The sequence below is a fragment of the Crotalus tigris genome, unplaced genomic scaffold (assembly GCF_016545835.1).
Source record: "Crotalus tigris isolate CLP2741 ecotype Arizona unplaced genomic scaffold, ASM1654583v1 scf7180000024461.5605484, whole genome shotgun sequence".
Classification (NCBI taxonomy): domain Eukaryota; kingdom Metazoa; phylum Chordata; class Lepidosauria; order Squamata; family Viperidae; genus Crotalus; species Crotalus tigris.
Window position 1 is genome coordinate 2,705,756 of NW_024100632.1, and position 17,509 is coordinate 2,723,264.

Here is a 17,509-nt window from a genome sequence, read left to right on the forward strand (position 1 = left end):
CGCTGGGTCTTGAGGTAATTCTAGTCCAGTGTTTCTCAACCTTGACAATTTTAAGGCACGTGGACTTCAACTCCCAGAATTCCACAGCCAGCAATTGCTGGCTGTGGAATTCTGGGAGTTGAAGTCCACATGCCTTAAAATTGTCAAGGTTGAGAAACACTGTATCTAGTCAAAGCGCAAGTTCTTCAGATTTTGGTGGAACCCGAGGTAATTCTCAGCCACGACCACCACAGGTGAATAAGAGTTAAAATTAGCTTTTTATCCTTAAAATATTGGATGATATTTTTATGTGTTTTATCTTTAGGACTGTATTATGTTTTGAATTGTACAAACTGTTGCAGCTGGGTTATGCTTGGAAGATGTGATGCTGGTATTAAACAATAAAGTGTTAGGAACTATTTTCAACTACATTTGTGATCCTGCAGTGAGGAACTTGGACCTGAAGTCACCAGGGATGATCTTTTGTAAGGAGTTGGGGTTTGGGTGTATTCAGAAATGTCCTGTTCTACCAAAATAAACTTCCAGTGAAATTATTGTTGCACTTTTCATAAAATTATTTTTGATTTGGCTTTATATCTCTCTATCCAGCAACCTTTTCTGCTGTGTCTTAGGAAAAAGATGCCATGACCTATCTGGCCACAGGAAGGCAGAATTCCTTGTTTTGCCATCGTCCGTGTCCTATTAGAAATGAAGCTTTAAATCCTGGAATTATCTTTTATATTCCTGACAGCCTCTTCTGTGGCTGCTTTGAGCTTCCATCAAAGGAAGGAAATGAAAGAATAAAAGTCACTCCAGGGCTTCTTTGCCAAATGTTACAGCACACACTGGCCACAGGAGGGCAGGCTTTGCTGCTTTGACTAAATTCAGTTTTATGGGTGTTTGCGTATTATGTATATTCCTTTATCAAAGGTGTACACTGAGTGCCCCTAGGAAAAAAGCACTGAGTTGTAGGAATCATAATAAGTCACTAGAATTCTTGATCGGGGTTGATGAAAGGTGTCCATGAGAGGGCAGACTTTCCTGCTTTTACCAGCTGGACTTGGGGTGAAGAGAATCAAAGTCCTGCCACAAGACCCTCCCACTTGCTATCAGTACAGCCTCCACAAAACAATGCAACTCCATATTTTTAACTGGAGCAGAGGCTTGGACCAGAGGAGCCGGTCAAAGGGACATTTCCCCCAAATCCCGAATTAATCACAAAACAACAGCTAAAAGGAAAATTGTTTCTCCTTTCTGTATGTTTTTCCTTCTTAACAGTGGAAGAAAATACAGTGAACAATTGCTTTGGGATAATAATAATAATAATAATAATAATAATAATAATAATAATAATAATAATAATAATAATAATAATAATAATAATAATATAGAGCTGGAAGGGACCTTGGAGGTCTTCTAATCCAACCCTCTCCCTGCTCAGGGCAGGAAACCCTATACCATTTCAGATAAATAGTTATCCAGTCTCTTCATAAAAACTTCCATTTATAGCTTCTGGAAGCAGGTTGAGAAGGACACATTTCCACAAGAAAATATGGCTAGGAAAGAGGCTAATATGTTCCCTGCCTGGGGAAAACCTAAAACCTATCACTAAACAAGCATAACACACAAGATAGTGTGGTGGAAATGTTGAGAGGGGTCACATTAAAAGTTATTAAAATCCTTATGATGGGGATATAAATGTATCGGACCTCTTTTGAAAACATTTAATTATGGCTGGGAAGAGTTCCAATAATAGAAAAAGGAAGAAATAGTTTCAAATTTGAGTCAATTTCTTTCACTGGGCAAGACACTATGTATCAGAAACTCTATTATAACATTTTACCAGAATCCCTAGAAAGCCAAGTAAAGAAACAAAGCAAAACAAACCATTCTTGGATTTTTTTTTTCTTAAAGAAAAAAAAAGACTGAAAAAAAAAATAACAAATTCAAAATAAAACCAAGGGCTGCCTGGCAAGATTGTGACAAGGTGGAGAAGATGCAAACAAAGAACAGAAAAAGAGCTTTGAATTTTAGGTGGAGGGGACGACCCACCAACCAGAAGGGCAATCTGTTGCGAGAGAGGCAATCCCCATCAACCCCCATCCCCAAGGCCGGCTAATGGGACCTGTAGTCCAAAATATCTCCTCTAGAGCTTAAAGAGGAATGGAAGAACTGTTGGTCAAAGTGAACCATTAAACACAAGCAGTCTAATACATTTAAGTTGAAATATTTAATAACACGAAAGGGCTACGTGCCCAAGTAAATCAATTATTGGAGGATCCTTTATATTAAAGCAGCCAGAAGCAGGGAAGGAATTTAGACGTTTAGAAAGTCTGCCTGCAGTTTTCCTAACACGGCTGGAAAAATGCAGCAAAAGTTCACAAAAGGGATTTATCTCGCCCAAAGGTCTGGGGCTACTACAGGCTGCTCTGTTGAACCCCAACCCACAAAGAAGCCATATTGATCCAAACAGCCAAGAATTTTGCTGCAGGATTTATTCTGGAGACCAAGGTAAAAAAGGAGCAAATCTAATGGTGTCATATTTTTTTTCCTTCCAATATCCGTTGTTTTTATTTATGGAAAAGAAAAAAGCAGAAGATCCCTGGTCAAATTCCCCCTTCTAGCCAAGGTGGTTGCCAAGCCTCACTTTGTGTGACAAACTTAGCCAAGGTTGTGCATGGATTTATTTTGATCGGGACTTGGCTCCGTGAATGCAAACACGCCTTGGCTGGTGTGCACCCCTGCTGGGTCTCTCACAGCGCTATCATGACTCTAACCTCGTTTTCGTAGAGGTCAGGAATCAGACCCAAAGGAGACTGGATCATCTTGACGCTGTTTTTCCCAAAGAGGTTGTACTCGTATTCGACCAGCTGTTCCCAGAAACCGAGATTTGGGCGGATAACGGGCCGGCAGGACTTGACCCAGGCATGGGCGTTCGACAGAGACATGGAGTGATATTTCATCAGATAGGCGATGCAGAGGGCAGCCGAGCGGCTGACACCCGCTGCGCAATGCACCAGGGTCCGGCCCTGGTTCTGTTCCACAGCGTGGATCTTATCAGCTACGGGGTCAAAGAAGTCATAAATTCGAGCGGTGGGGCAGTCCAAGACAGGGACGTGGACGTAGTAAATGTCTGGGAAATAGGTGCTGACCACCTCCACCGTGGCGTTAATTATGGTGGTGATGCGGTTCGCATAGAGGAAAAGTTTGTTGTTGGCCGCCTCTCCATTGCTGATGAAAAGGCTGTTGGTGATCCGGGATAAGCCGTAGATCGATGAGTTCCTGAAAAGGATGGGTAGGGCACCAAAAGCTGCGTTCATTAAGGCGAACTTTAGATGTCTGTTTCAGTGGAAGACATCATTTTCGCTTCAGTGATGAGCTGAGGAAAAAAGAGAAGAAGAAGGGAAGGTGGATTCTCAACCATTGATCAAAAGAAGCAGGAGGACCGTGGGGCCTTTGGTGCTCTCTGAGCTTTGCTTGTTTCCTGGCAGATGTTTCCTCACCCAAACTAGATAACATCATCAGTGCTAGAAGGGAATGGGGTTTGCAGGGAGGAGGAGGAGGGTGCTCTCTGAGCTTTCTTGTTTTCTTGTAGATGTTTCATGACCCAAACTAGGTAAAATCATTAGTGCTAGTGATGGTGTTACCTCATTTAGCACTGATGTTACCTAGTTTGGGTCATGAAATGGCTGCAAGAAAACAAGACAACTTAGCACCAAGGGCTCAACCCTCCTCCTCCTCTTCCTCCTCTTTGTAGCCCTTTGTAAGTTGAGGACTATCTGTAGGTTGCCACATCACACTAAGCCATTCTGTAATTGGTTTGCTACACATTTATATAATTTTCTTCACCCTGTTGAGTTTAACATGTCTATGCTAATCATGCCATATATGTGTGTGTTTTCAATCTGTGCTGCAAACAGTGTGATTTCCAATTTAAAACTTTAGAACCTGAAGGGTTGGTTGATTGACCATCCAAAAGACAGGTGATTAATCCATCCAGGAATCGCAAGACCAGAAGGGACATGCTGGAGATCAATTTATCTAATTTCTGCTTTCTGCAGGATTTATATGGTGAGATGGATTAATTTATTGCCAGGAATTGCTTTCACGGTGGGAAGGAAAATTGGCAAACCAAACAGCTTACAGAATTCATTTTGCTATATAAGTTACTTCTTTATCCTGACTACTCAAAGGATACATGCATTGTGGGAACACAACCCCTATTATTGGGGGCAAAGAGCCTTGTCTCACGAGACCACCTGGCCGGTACCTGCACGTCACATCAGTTCTGGGATAAAGGCCAGCAGCATCTACTGAAGTCCCCAATCAAATGCAGCCGGGATGCTTTTTCTCCTGGGACATCATAAGGGTTGTCTTCCAATAAAGTCGAAGCAAGGAAGAAAAAAAACAACACATTTGACCTATTTCTTTGTTTTTTTTCCTGCACAGTTAATTATGTATATATGTGTAGTATAAGGCTCCTTAACAGGGAGAGTAATTAACCAGTGTAATGGCTTCTCTCTGGAGGTTTTTAAGAAGAGACTGGACAACCGTTTGTCTGAAATGGTGTAGGGTTTCCTGCCTGAGCAGGGGGTTGGACTAGATGACCTCCAAGGTCCCTTCCAGCCCTAGGATTCTATGATATTTGTCTGTCTGAGTGCCGTACATTCCGCCAGTGGTTCTCAACCTCATCTATATAGAGTTATATACTGCTGCATCATCATTCAAAGCTTTCAGGTGCCCATGGACCAGGCACTAGGGAACAAATCTTTTTTTCCTTAACCTATTTTTATTTATTTCCTTTAGACAGATGCCTTTTTTTCAGTGTGGGTCTCAGCAAATAGGGCCGTTTTGAGAGTGAGCCTCACACACAGAGCCTGGCCTTTGGAAAACCCTACCTTTGCAAAGGGGCCTTCCCAGAGAAGCTTCACATGTCTTTGTCTCTCCAGCGGCGTGAAAATTTGCGAAGGGTACCTAGGAAGAAAGAAGCGTGGGGTCAGTGAGGCCTGATGTGGGGGATTCTGGGTGCTGAAGTCCAGACATCTTGAAGGAGTTAGCCAAGGTTGGAAAACATTGTTCTAAGGAGGAAGATGTTGCTGGCTCTGGGGACATTTGCTAGCTGTTGTTGCCTCCGTGTTGCATTATTACTTTTTATGCACCATGGCCCTGTGGGATCAGATCCTGTTATGGTTTGTCGTGCAAGGTGTTGTTTGGATGAAAACAAGAAGGTGTGTGTGTGTGTGTAATTCTGGGCCCAATCCTGAAATTCAGATCCTTGGTTCAGCTCTGCCTCCAGCTGCAACACCGGGATCTGGGAGGCATTAGCCAGGATCAGCATCCTCTAACCAGGATCCAGCTCCTTTGCCCGTCATCCTCTTTTCACTGGGTGCCTCTGGCCCGGTCCCGTGGTGCACCTGCAGCCAGCCTTTCTTCCCTCCAGAATAGGGAGAAAGGATAGCTTTCTTGGTGGTAGATTCCTCAGCCCATCGTCCTTGGCCATACTGGCTGGGGATATTGGGAACTGGTTCCAACGCCCCTGGGTGTCCCTTTCCCAGTGGCAGATGGACAGGCATCCCTCTCCCACCAGGATGGGGGGGGGGGCAGGCAGGCCACTTGGTCCAGCGGGTGAAGGAGGCTGTTGGGCGGATTAAGGTAGCCTGCTCTGCCCCCTGGAGGCTCCATCCCGCCCCCTCCGGCCCCGCGCTTTACCCCCGCCCGCCCGGCGCCGTCTCTCTCGCGCTCTCGCTCGGCCGTCCTCCGGCCAGCAGTTCGGGAGTAGAAGCGCCGCGCGGAGACGCCGCTCAGCCCCTGACCAGCCCGGCCGGCGGTCTCCGCGGCAACCGGGGCGCGCGAGCCCATTGTGACCGCTTTGGCCCGCTTGGCCCGGCTGAGCCAGCCGCCGGGAGTCCGGGCGATGGAGAAGGCGCCGGAGGGAGCCCAGCCCGTCGTGACTTTCCTCCAGCCCCGCGAGCATCAAGTGCTGGTGCTGTACAGGTGGGAAGGGGGCGAGGGGGTCTGGGGGGAGGCCGTTCCTCCCTCTTCTTCCTCTCCTTTTTCTCCTTCTTTTCCTCCTCCTCCTCCCTTTCCTCCTTTCCCGTCTCCCTTCTGTGAGCAGGTGCCCCACAGTGCCACATATTTAGTTTCTGAGCTTTCAATATTTATGAACTGTACTATCAAAGCTTCTTTTTTGACCATGGCCACAATAGTGTCTGGACTTTAACTCCCAGAATTCCCTAGCCAGTATAGCTACCATGAGTATTTGGGGAGTTGAAGTCCACATATCTTAAAAATTGCCAAAACAACCAACAGTGACTTAAACTGTCGGCCAAGCCTTGTCGGGCATCTAAAGGCACTCTGCACCTGAAGATCTGCAGACCTCCCCCCATCAGGGCTGGGCTGGCAACTGCCTCTGTGGTGGCATTCCAGCCTGCTGGAATGTGCGCCATACAATGTTTCCTGCCACGATGGCTTGGATGCCGTTATAGGACGTAGTGTGAGTCCGCTGTCGTAGTTCTTCCTGCCCAGAAATTCAGCGGTGGTTAAAGGTTGAACAATGGGATGTGACTGCAACAACTTGACTTACAACAATTCGTTTGGTGACAGTTCGAAGTTACAACGGCATTGAAAAAAGTGACTTAGGATCAATTTTCACACTTATAACCATCGCAGCATCCTATCACATTTATATCTCTCACACACATATACACACGCGCACACACATAAATACATTTCTATACCACGTGAGGAAAACTTAAAACTTTCCTATTTCATCCCTGAAGCTTGCCAAACTATTTATACATTTTTAGCCTTCCAAGGTGGGTAAAATTAACTGTTCAGGAAGGCTGGAGGGAAAGTGAGAGATGGGAAGGTTAGACCACCAAGCTGGCTTTGTGGTGAGGAGCACTCCATTCTTTTCCTGAAGCTGAACTGATTGTGCCAAAGTTCACACATTTTTTTTACGGTCACTCTTGCGATTGTGGCCAATAGACCTTTGTGCTGCCCTTCTAACCAGCTGACTTCTTCTCCAGTCAGCAAACTTGTGGCGAAGCTGCTTTGAAGAGATTTCTTCCCAAAAGTCACCTGGCTAAAGTGATCATCCAGGACAATGTTAGTGTTCAGCGGATCCAGGAGATTAAGGTATGTTTTTGAAACTTCTTGCATGAATTCTGCTAGGATCAGGAATTAGAGCATGCCAGAAATACAGCAAAACGGAGCCTCCACAGGCAGTATATCCCCAGGTCAAAACTCTAAGGATAAATGGGGTACATCTCTTCATGATCCCCACTGCTGAATGAATTCTGCTGGAAATTAGGTAGGGAAATTTTGGGTGGACTTGAATCTGCTCTCATGCTTTTAACTTTGAGCATTGCTCCTGAAAGCTGGGTTCATGAGAGCAGCTGAGTATGCATGTTAATCTGCACACACAGATTATCTGGACTGATTTGCTGGCTTCTGCTTTCCTGCCCTGGCTTCCTTTGCTGACTGGTTTTTTTTTTTCCAGGTCCAGCAAATCGAAGGTCGGAAAAAGAAGGCGGAGAATCTATTTGATCAAATGAAAAGGAGATTTCTCCAGAACCAGCAGAAAAAGACCTTCCGTTGGAAGAAAGAATATAGCTATTACCAGAAGATGTTGGAAGAGATCGATCAGCAGAACGTGTTGCGAAAATTAGGCACAATGTTTACATCGAAGGAAAGTCCTCACTCCTCTTCTGCACCCTGGGGGAAACCCGGGACCACCTCAAGCCGACTCAGATAACTGGAATCACGCTGGGGAAATGGCGTTTACGGAGACATTTCATCAGAATAAAACTGTGTTGAAAACCAGATCCAGTGGCTTGGTTTTCTTGACAAAAAAAAAAAAAAAAGCCTTAAAGCCAGGCTAGCCAAGCTAAATAGCTCTGTCATCCCAGGGTAACAGAATAATAGTTGGAAGGAACCTTGGAGGTATATCCATCAGAATAGAAGTGGAAGGGACCTTGGAGGTCTTCTAGTCCAACTCCGTGCTCAGGCAAGAAACCTTACACCATTTCAGATAAATGGCTGTCCAATTTCTTCTTAAAGACTTCCAGTGTTGGAGCTTTCACAACATCTGGAGCTAGGTTGTTCCACTGATTGATTGCTCTCACTGTCAGGGAATTTCTCTTTATTTCTAGGTTGCTTCTCTCCTTGATGAGTTTTCATCCGTTGCTTCTTGTCCTGCCTTCAGGCGCCTTGGAAAATAGCTTGACCCCCCCCCTCTTCTTTGGGGAAACCCTTCAAATATTGGAAGACTGCTATCATGTCCCCCCTAGTCCTTCTCTTCATTAGACTGGCTATCCCCAATTCCTGCTTTGCTGCTCTTCTCTGCACTCTTTTTAGAGTCTCAGCATCTTTTTTACATTGTGATGATGACCAAAACTGGACACAGTATTCCACTTCCGGTAATGGTGGGAAGTTTAATCAGCCGGACCCAGAAGGCACACACCCTCCTGAGGGCAGGAGATGGGCAGAAAAAGTGGAGATAAGTGGTATCTCAGCCTGCCAGGCCCTGTACTTAGAAGAGGAGAACCAGCATCTTGCAAAGAAACTGGCTGGCCAGCAACACAGCCGATCAATCAGTGGGATCAAAAATGGGGTGCCCCACGCAGCATCCACCCCATCACATTCGAGGCCAGCTGAAGCTTCTGGATGGTCTTCAAGGTCAGCCCCACGAAGAACCCATTCAAATATACAGGTGGTCCTCGTTGAGCAATGACAATCAGGACTAGTAACGTGGTTCTTAAGTAAAGCGGTCACTGAGCAATACCGACCACTGTTTCCAGCCGTGAAGTCATAAAGTCGCCAAGTTTGGACAGTCCTGCTCTGGTTGAAAAACTAAAGCGGGGTCAGGGCTGCTTAGTCCTGGGAAGGGAGACCACGAGGAGATGCCTGATTCCCCCCTCCTTGCCTCCCACCCCCGCTGGAAGGCGAGATAGGAAGCTATGGGCCAGGTGCTCTTCCTTTCCAGCGAGGCAAGGAGAGATTTGCAGCCCAAAGATGCTTTTTTTCACGACTTTCTTTTCTTTCTTTTTTTCCCCCTCTGAAGACGTTTCGCTCCTCATCCAAGAAGCTTCTTCAGCTGAGGCGCGCCGGACTTCAACTCCCAGAATTCCCGTGACGCGCCGGCTGGCTGAGGGGTCGCTGGGAATTGGAGTCCGCCCGGGCGGGCTCGGCGGCGCCGCCCCTCGCGCGAGCGGCGGGGGGGGAGGAGGGGGCGTGTCCCGGGTCACGTGCCACCCCGGCCCCTCCCCAGCCCTGGCGACGGCGTCGAGCGCGGCGGGGGCGGCTATGGGCAGGGTGGCATCTCTGCTGTGCAACGACGGCGCCCGCGGGCTGGTTCGCTGCTGGGCGCCGTGCAGTGTCTGGTCTGCAAGCAGCCGCCGCCGCCCCGGGCCCCGCCGAACGCCGCCGCCGCCATGAGCCTGGCCGGGGACAGCTGTCCCGCCGCCGCCGCCTCCTCCTCCTCCTCTTCCTGCTCGTCGCTGGCCGGCGGCTCGGACACCTACAAGGGCTGGCTCTTCAAATGGACCAACTACCTGAAGGGCTACCAGCGCCGCTGGTTCGTGCTCAGCAACGGGCTGCTCAGCTACTACAGGTACCCCTGCGCCCATGCTCCCCCGCCGCCGCTTGGGAAGCCGGTGCGCAGCTCCCTTGCTGACTCGGGGGTGTTTGGACTTCTGCTCCCATCGTCCCCTCCCAGGGTGCTGGCCTCAGCTCCCATGGTCCCAGCTTGGCAGGGTTGGACTTCAGCTCCCATCGTCCCCTCAGTGTGGACGGGGCATCCAAGAGGACTTGGACTACAGGTCCCATCCTCACTCTTCTCTGCAGACCAGCTGCACCAGCAAGCTGTCCCTTGGAAGGTATGGAGGACATCTTCCATCATCCACAGCTAGCCTAGGGAGGCTGTTCTCCGCTTCAGATAGGCTGGATTCCAGGGTTCATCCTCTTCCTGCCTATTTTCTGCAACACTGGGGCAGCCAGAGCCTGCGTGCCAGATTACCCCCAGTGCCACAAGTGTTGGACTACAAATCCTACCATCCCCAGCCTACCTTTCTCGTCTGCTGTTCCACCAACCATAAAACTGCAGTTCCCATCATCCTTAACCCCATACAGACGTGGAGCATCTGGATGCTGGGGAACAATTGGCTGTACAATTGGGAAGTGATGGGAACTGTAGTCCAAAGCGCACCCCCATTCGGTAGCTGAAGAATGTTTGGGGTGCTGGAATACTACATAGATTCCGGTAAAGTTAGTCTTGCTCTGCTGCAAAGCATATTACGGTAACTGCCCTCCATTATAATGCATTGACAGCTTCCAAATATTTATTTACTTGGAACTGCACCCCTTCTGTCCCAGTGACATAAATTCCTCCTGTCTCCCCCCCCCCAGCCTCCCCATTGTCTCTTAACACCTAGCAAGGGAGTTTTCCCCCCCCAAGAAGCTTTTTTCTACATATCTTGTAGGTAGTTTTGTACGCCAGGATATTGTCTGGTGCTCAGTTCCTCTAGCAAGGCCTGTGTGTGCAGATGTTGTGTGCAGTGGGGAGGGGGGATGAAAGGTTTTGCTGGCAAGGTTGTGTTCCTTGGTGGATCCAGTTTATTTGCCTTCTGATGCTGTGCCACCGTCCCAGCTGCTGTAGGTGCCAAGGGCATTTAAGAACGGGGGCACATGAAATATGTATGCCCTACGTGCTGTACTCTTTAACAATCTGACATAACCAGTTGCTGGAAGACAAGAATGCAACGAGAGCATCATCGTGTCTTCTGTCCCAAATCCAGTTGGGCTTAAAAGCGCCTTTGTTTGGCTCCCACACTTGGTGTCTCTGGGGTAAGGTTAAAGCAATCAAGGGAGGATGAAGGAAAGAGGGAGGAAAAAGAACTGGTTGGGGGGTCAAGGTTGATTTGAAGGAATTTAAAAAAAAAAGACATTTAAGACTTAGTTGTTGGCAGTTACCAGACAACTTTCCTGTCTGTGAGTGGAGTTCATAGACTTTTTGGAAAAAATAAATCATTTATTTCAGTTGTGTAAACTTACAAAGTCGTAAGGCCCAAGGAACATTCCCCCCCCCCCCGCACTTCAGGATAAAACCGGGCTTTGGATCTGTTAATGAAAAAAAAAAAAAATACAGAACATCTTGCAAGCTTTCCACTCCAGGATGATAACTATTTGACACACATATAAACTGGTTGGAATTCCTAGGAAGGAAATGAAAATTAAATTGCGCTCCTCTAAAAATATTTTCTAATTTAATATTTCCTCGGGGTCTTTTATAGTAGTCTTGGGGACATCAAAGCAGCTTAGAAACAGATTAGAAAATTTGCATTCTGCAATTGTCTGATTGTTCCCTGGGACTTCTAAAAACTGTGTCTTGAACCAACTCTTTCTGGCTTGGGACTTTTTAAAGGCACTGTATTTTTTGAGTCCAGTCTTGTTATTTCTGTCTCAGGAATAAATCCTTGAGAGGTTGGCCACAGTGGCTGGCTGTTAAATTGGTTTTGTCTATCATCATATAGCTGAATCTGTGGAGCGGCAAAGTTAAAAAAAAAAAAAAGAGTACAGTAAATAATGAAAAAAAGATGACAATTTTAAAACAAACATTAAAAGCAGTAAAACCGTTAAAACAGCAGGAGAGCAGATTCCCCAACAATAAGTTTTAAACGAGCGTCTTGGAGATATCTCAGTAACTGCCCTGATTTTCTGGGAATCCGATGGCATATACATTCAATAAATTATGATTAAGGACAAATTTGCTGGAAAACAGTATTTAAAACGTTGCAAAGGTGAAGGAACATCCTGTTCCTTTGCTTGCATAATGCAAAGCAAAGGGCTTACATACCCACAAAATGGAAATGTTCTTAATCACGTGCTTCATAGGAGAAATATGTTTCTAAGCTCTTTCTGTTGTGGCCGTCAGTGGTTTGCTCCAGTTCTGGATGTGATTGGCTAATTTGAATTCGCTTTTTCTTTTTTTGCCCTGTCAGAAAGCTTGATTGTTAATCTGATGGGACTTGACTGCTCCGGCCTTATTTTGTAGCTTCGTTCTAAAATGTGCACACACCATCCCTTTTATGTAATCAGTGCATTAGCAAAATAAGGTCTCCTTGCCTTCCCTCTTTCTGAGTGCGAAAGCTGTCAGCGTTCAGTTCACAGTGTCAGGGGCACAGAAAGATATTGCAAACCTATACTACTAAATGACAATAAAGTCCTTACTTTCCAGCTGTCAGAGGTTTGTATCGGGTGAGAGTTGTTGAAAAATAGCCTAAGGGCTATTGCTAGTCATTCAGGACTACCTGTAGAACACCTGGCACTTATAGAAACAGGTATTTGAAAGAGGAATAAAAGAATAGTTGTAGCTCAGGGTTGACATGAAGGGGTCTGGGCAGAGCATTTTTTAATTTCTGTCTGGGGCACAGAGGCATTGTGGGAAATAAAGTTGAGGTGGGTGCTCAGCTTTGCAACAAGGCTGCCTCTTCGCTGATGTTTTTAGAAACAGAAAGCCCGAGAGATGAACAAAAGAGGCTTTGATTTGTTTCCGGTCACTTTAATGCTCCATTGTGAGTGAGTTGTGAATGCCAGTTGTTAGCGAAGCTTCGTCCTTTTCTCCCTCTCAAATGCATGTCTAGGACAGCTGATGCCTCCTCCTCCTCCTCTTGATAGCAAAGTTAACTTGATGCATTTTGGAAAGACCCTTATTAAATCATGTGAGCTTTCTTTAGGCTTTTTTTTTTAATTAACTGCAATTCTGAAGAACTCTCTTCAAGCTGTCTATTGATTCACAGGCCTTGTCCATAAAACATTTTGAACTGGACTGTAGTTTGTATGGTTTTAGCTTAACATAGGTTCCTTCCTAGGAACAGCCATTAAAATCTCTTAGTAGCCCTGGGATCATCACCCCTTTTAGACGACAGAAGCAAATTGATTTTATAGCAATTTGAGGAGTGCTTTTTTTCCTGGCCTCCCATGCCGCTGAAATAGGATAATGAAGCAAACCGCAGGGAGCCTCTTTGCCACTCACATCTCTTCCACCCAAAGACCTCAGTTATAGGGAATATTGCAAAACGGGCCTTCAAGAACAGCCGGAATTGACTTAAAGGTCTTTCTTATTGGAAAAATTTAAACTGATAGATATTGTTTTCTAGCACAGGGAGCTGTTAATTGGAGGGAGGCAAATTGAAATCCTATGACTTGACAAGACACCAAAATCTCATTAAATTTGCCCAGATATCCTACTTGATTAAACCCTGTGCGGCAGGAGAGGAGAGAAAGGAAGGGACTCACGCAGAGTCAACAAATAAGGCCATGTTTTCTCAACTTTGGCAACTTTAAGAATTGGACTGCAAGCCCCAGAATGGCCCTGTGATCGTCTGAGGAATTCTGGGAATTGAGGTTCACCCATCTTCTAGTTGCCAAGGTTGAAACACAGAGCTAAGGTGTACAGTGGCAGGAAAGGTCGTAAAATGGGGGCAAAACTCACTTAACAAACGTCTCCTTTAACAACAGAAATCTGAGGCTCTATTGTTGTCGTAAGTCAAGGCCTACCTGTATTACTCTGGGGCATAAAAAAGCATTTTGGCAGGAAATACTTAAATCTCCTCTCTGAGCATCTTCGTTAGGTGGAAAGATTTCAAGAAAAAAACACACAACAATTCCCAAAGACACAACCTGGGCGTTCGCCACAAAAACAAACCAGCATTTGAGGAGTCCCATTTCTGGATCCCAGCTTGGAAAAAAAGATTTTCCCCATGCAATAGCCCCCCAACCTTTTCTTCTTCCTCCTAAAGTCTGCAAAAAGTATAACTGGGAGAGTTGCATCTTGCAATATTAGCTGCCTGAGAGCCTTTCTTAACTCTTCCTTCGATTTCCTTTTGCAGGACTCAAGCGGAAATGGCCCACACCTGTCGGGGAACCATCAACCTGTCCATGGCTCACATTGACACGGAGGATTCTTGCAATATTCTCCTTTCCAACGGGGGAAGGACCTACCACTTGAAAGCCAGCTCGGAAGTGGAACGGCAGCGCTGGGTCACAGCTCTGGAGCTGGCTAAGGCCAGGGCCATTCGAATCAGGAGCAACCAGTCAGGTAGATGTGCATGCATTGGGGGGAGAGGGCGGGCCGTAAGCCTTCTGGCAAGCTCAGGTCCTGCTAACATGGACCCATATTCAGTGACCTTTCAAAGTTCCATCACAGTCTTATAAGCAGAACGGGTTTTATAAGAGCGTGATTGAGTTTGCCATTTCTTTGTGCCAGGATTTTAAAGAAAATCTAATATATAAAAATGTATTTGAGCAGACCCCATTGTGATTGTCTGTCTTTTGTGTAGCGTAAATCAAAATCTTGGTAGACACAGGGTGGCACTGTTGTGCTTCTGTTTGTGGAAATAGAAAGACATGCGTGTTTTAAGTACTTTTGTCTGCCCATGTCGTAATTTCTAGCAAGTCTTGTTCTGAACCATTTTAATTTCTGGGAGAGGGGGGAGGGTCATCAGAAGGGGGCAAAAACACATCAAGTCATTAGAATGTATGAAAGTTGATAAAGAAAAGGCTGAGGACTTTAGTTTCACATCTCTGAAACAGATTCTGTACAAGAATCCCAGTTAGTTATCTCTTTAGCTTCTTGTTAGCTGTGAAAAACTCAGTCAATCAATAAGTCAGTCAGAATAAAGCTGAAGGATCTTGGAGGTCTTCTAATCCAGCCCTCTGCTCAATCAAGAGACCCTATACAATTTGAGACAAATGGCTGTCCAGACTCTTCTTAAAAACCTCCAGTGATGGAGCACCCACAACTTCTGGTGGCAAGCTGTTCCACTGGTTAATTGTTCTCATTGTTTAGGAACCACCGGCCCACGGTCACCCAATCGGCTTTCGTGCCTAAGGTGGGATTAGAACCCACTTTTCCTTCTCACTTTCAGCAAAATTATTTTTGGAAAGCCTCCTTTGCAAATTCCAGCTCTGGGCATCTCAAGCGTGTTTGCAGAGTTTCCATTTCTTTCTCCCTCTCAGAAGCCCATTAAAAGGCCTTGCAGTTGGTTTTAGGCGCCCTGCTGAGCTGAGCTGCGGTTGAAATTTGTTTAATACGCGTCGTCGTTCCTTGATCAAGAAGCCATCACTAATAGTCATGCAGAAAGCAGGATGCCCCGCTGAGCAGCAGCAGCAGGAAAGACATTAATAAAAACTGTCATGCAGGCAAAACCTTGGGTGATCCCTCCTGGGTCTCTTTCTCCTTCCCCCAGTGAGGCTGGTTTTGCCTGGTTCATGTCCTTAATGTGGCTTGCTGGTTTTTGTCTTAGCAGACCTATGCAAAACGAGACTAGTTTACAAGACACGGGAGATAAATAGCTTCCCACAGGGTGCAGAAACCCAGACTAAAGAATCTCTTAAGACCACCCCCAAGACTGACAGCAAACAGCACTCCTTACTAGCACTGATGGTGTTACCTAGTTTGGGTAACGACACATCTGCAACAAAAGAAGCTCAGAGAGCACCAAGGACCCCGTAGTCTGCCTCCTCCTCCACCTTCCTCCCTTCTTCCTCCTTCCCTCCCTCCTCTCTCTTCCTTTCTCCTTCCGCCTTCCCAATTCCATTCCCTTCTACCATTGATGATGTTTCCTAGTTTGGGTAACGGAACATCTGCAAGAAAACCAGCAAGCTCAGGACCCCTCATTTCAACCCTGAGCTACAAATATATATATATATATATATATATATAGCCAGCTATGTTTCCCTCATATTATGTGGCTATTAAGGACAATAGATATTTTGGTAATAATTAATAAATTGCTGTCGATAGAGGTCAGATTCTGCTCCCGTTTGCTAACTCAAGCATGTTGCTTGCGGATCAAAGAGCTGAATGACAGACTGCGATTAGATTTCAACCCCAGGGATCCTGCTGAGCACAATCTCTGCAAATAATTCTTTGAAAAGGCAGGAGGCAGGTGAGAAAATGAAGGTTTTTCAATTCCGCGTCTGCTTGGGTGTTTATTTTAGTTTTATACGTATGCTGATAATGGACAACGTAATGAGATCTTTTTTTAAAAAAAAAAAGCATATATATCTGTAACCTAGCTATGACGATGACTTCAGGAAACTGCGATGCAGTCTTGACAGAAAATGCAACCACACCCAGTTTCCTGTGCTGGTCTGTTGATTGGATTCTATGCTTGTCTGCTTTCTTTGCAGGCTTTCATTAAAACGGTTGATTTGATTAATTAGTAATAATACAGATGGAACTATTATGCTAACTAGGTGGTTCAGGTGAGGGTTTTTTTCCTGTTTTTTTGGGGGGGAGGGACAGAATATTGGATCCCATTTAATAAAATTATCTGCTGCAGCCCAACAGTTGAGGCTGCCTTTTTATGATTTAATGGTTGCAAAATCATTTTTTTTATTTAAAAAAAATAGTATTTTTTCCCTGGGGGAAAAAAAAAACACCCTTTCGTGGCCTAATAAAGGTGCCTTTAAGAGGAGATCTTATTGAGATATTTGTAAACCAGAGAAAATGCAGATAGACAAGCCAGCTTAAGGGTTAACTACACTTTGTAACATCTATCTGGATATTAGCAATTGTGGGGACAATTAAGCCTTTTGTTTAATAACAATAATAACAATAACAATAATAATAATAATAAAAGATCCCACTGAAGAGATGGTCCGGCCAGATCCTTTGCTGGGTGGGCCAGAGGAGCTGGGCAGCTTTAAGGACCCGGCTGCCGAGTCATCAGCCAAGTGGGGTGCTCCAGGGATGCGCGCGCGCGTGGGTCTTCCTAGGAGGGGCAGCGGCGCTTCCACGGAGAGCAGGTGGGGGGGGGAGTGGCAGCCAAGCCCCGATGGGAAATCGCCCGGGTGCTGCACCTGGCCGCTGTCCAGGGTGCTGATCGGCTGGCTGCTCAGGGCTGCTTCGCCCGAGCTGCTGCTGCTGCTCTCCGAGCCAGTGGAGATGAACCTGGGTGCCTTGCAGCCCTCTAACCCCGGAGCCGCTTTTCCACCTGGACCTGTCAGCCCGCTGGAGACATTCTAGTAAGAGGAGGAGGAGGAGGAGGAGGAGGAGGAGGAGGAGGAGGAGGAGGAGGAGGAGGAAGGGAGGAAGAAGAAGAGGAGAAAGAGAGGAAGAAGAGGAGGAGGAAGAGGGCAGAGGAAGGGAGGAAGAGAGGAGAGGAGGGCAGAGGAGGAGGAGGAAGGGAGGAGGAGGGAGGAGGAGGAGGAGGAAGAAGAGGAAGGCAGAGGAGGAGGAGACCTGTAACTCCAGATTGTGTTTGGGAGAGTGTGTGTGAAGAGTTGCCCTTTTGTCACTGGCTACTGAGGCAGGAATGATGCGGTGAGTGGGGGGAGGATGCTGGTGGTGCTTGGCAAAGGGTCTCCCAGAAGACAGAACAAAAGAGAGTGGGATTTTCCCACTGTTGGTTCCTTCCCCGCCCCTTCTTTGCCCCTCCTCGTTCTGCTTCCTAAGCCGAGCACAGGCAGGGCACCCATCTGTTGGGCACGGAGGGGGTGGGGGTGGGTCAGCTCAGCTTTGACC

The 17,509-nt window shown here is 46.5% G+C and overlaps 3 protein-coding genes across 5 annotated transcripts in view; 2 read left to right on the forward strand and 1 right to left on the reverse strand.

The window, feature by feature from the left end:
* Window positions 1-2,232: 2,232 nt before the first annotated feature.
* Window positions 2,233-5,820, reverse strand: DUSP18 (dual specificity phosphatase 18). The gene is made up of 4 exons (XM_039332691.1): window positions 5,689-5,820; window positions 4,878-4,953; window positions 4,250-4,353; window positions 2,233-3,358 (listed from the first exon to the last, which is right to left on the reverse strand). The coding sequence occupies exon 4, from the start codon at window positions 3,297-3,299 to the stop codon at window positions 2,733-2,735; it is 567 nt and encodes a 188-aa protein (XP_039188625.1). The 5' UTR covers window positions 3,300-3,358; window positions 4,250-4,353; window positions 4,878-4,953; window positions 5,689-5,820; the 3' UTR covers window positions 2,233-2,732.
* Window positions 5,734-7,805, forward strand: CUNH5orf52 (chromosome unknown C5orf52 homolog). The gene is made up of 3 exons (XM_039332692.1): window positions 5,734-5,973; window positions 7,008-7,116; window positions 7,481-7,805. The coding sequence occupies exons 1-3, from the start codon at window positions 5,894-5,896 to the stop codon at window positions 7,733-7,735; spliced, it is 444 nt and encodes a 147-aa protein (XP_039188626.1). The 5' UTR covers window positions 5,734-5,893; the 3' UTR covers window positions 7,736-7,805.
* Window positions 7,806-9,209: 1,404 nt separating this feature from the next.
* OSBP2 (oxysterol binding protein 2) overlaps window positions 9,210-17,509 on the forward strand; it is a 33,100-nt gene continuing 24,800 nt past the window's right edge. For 2 of the 3 annotated variants that reach the window (XM_039332506.1, XM_039332507.1), the window contains exons 1-2: window positions 9,217-9,592; window positions 13,869-14,077. In XM_039332506.1, the coding sequence (XP_039188440.1) occupies window positions 9,414-9,592; window positions 13,869-14,077 (388 nt within the window). In that variant the 5' untranslated portion in view covers window positions 9,217-9,413. Of the gene's footprint in view, window positions 9,593-13,868; window positions 14,078-17,509 lie in introns of all 3 variants that reach the window. The other variant, XM_039332508.1, reaches the window with a different exon arrangement.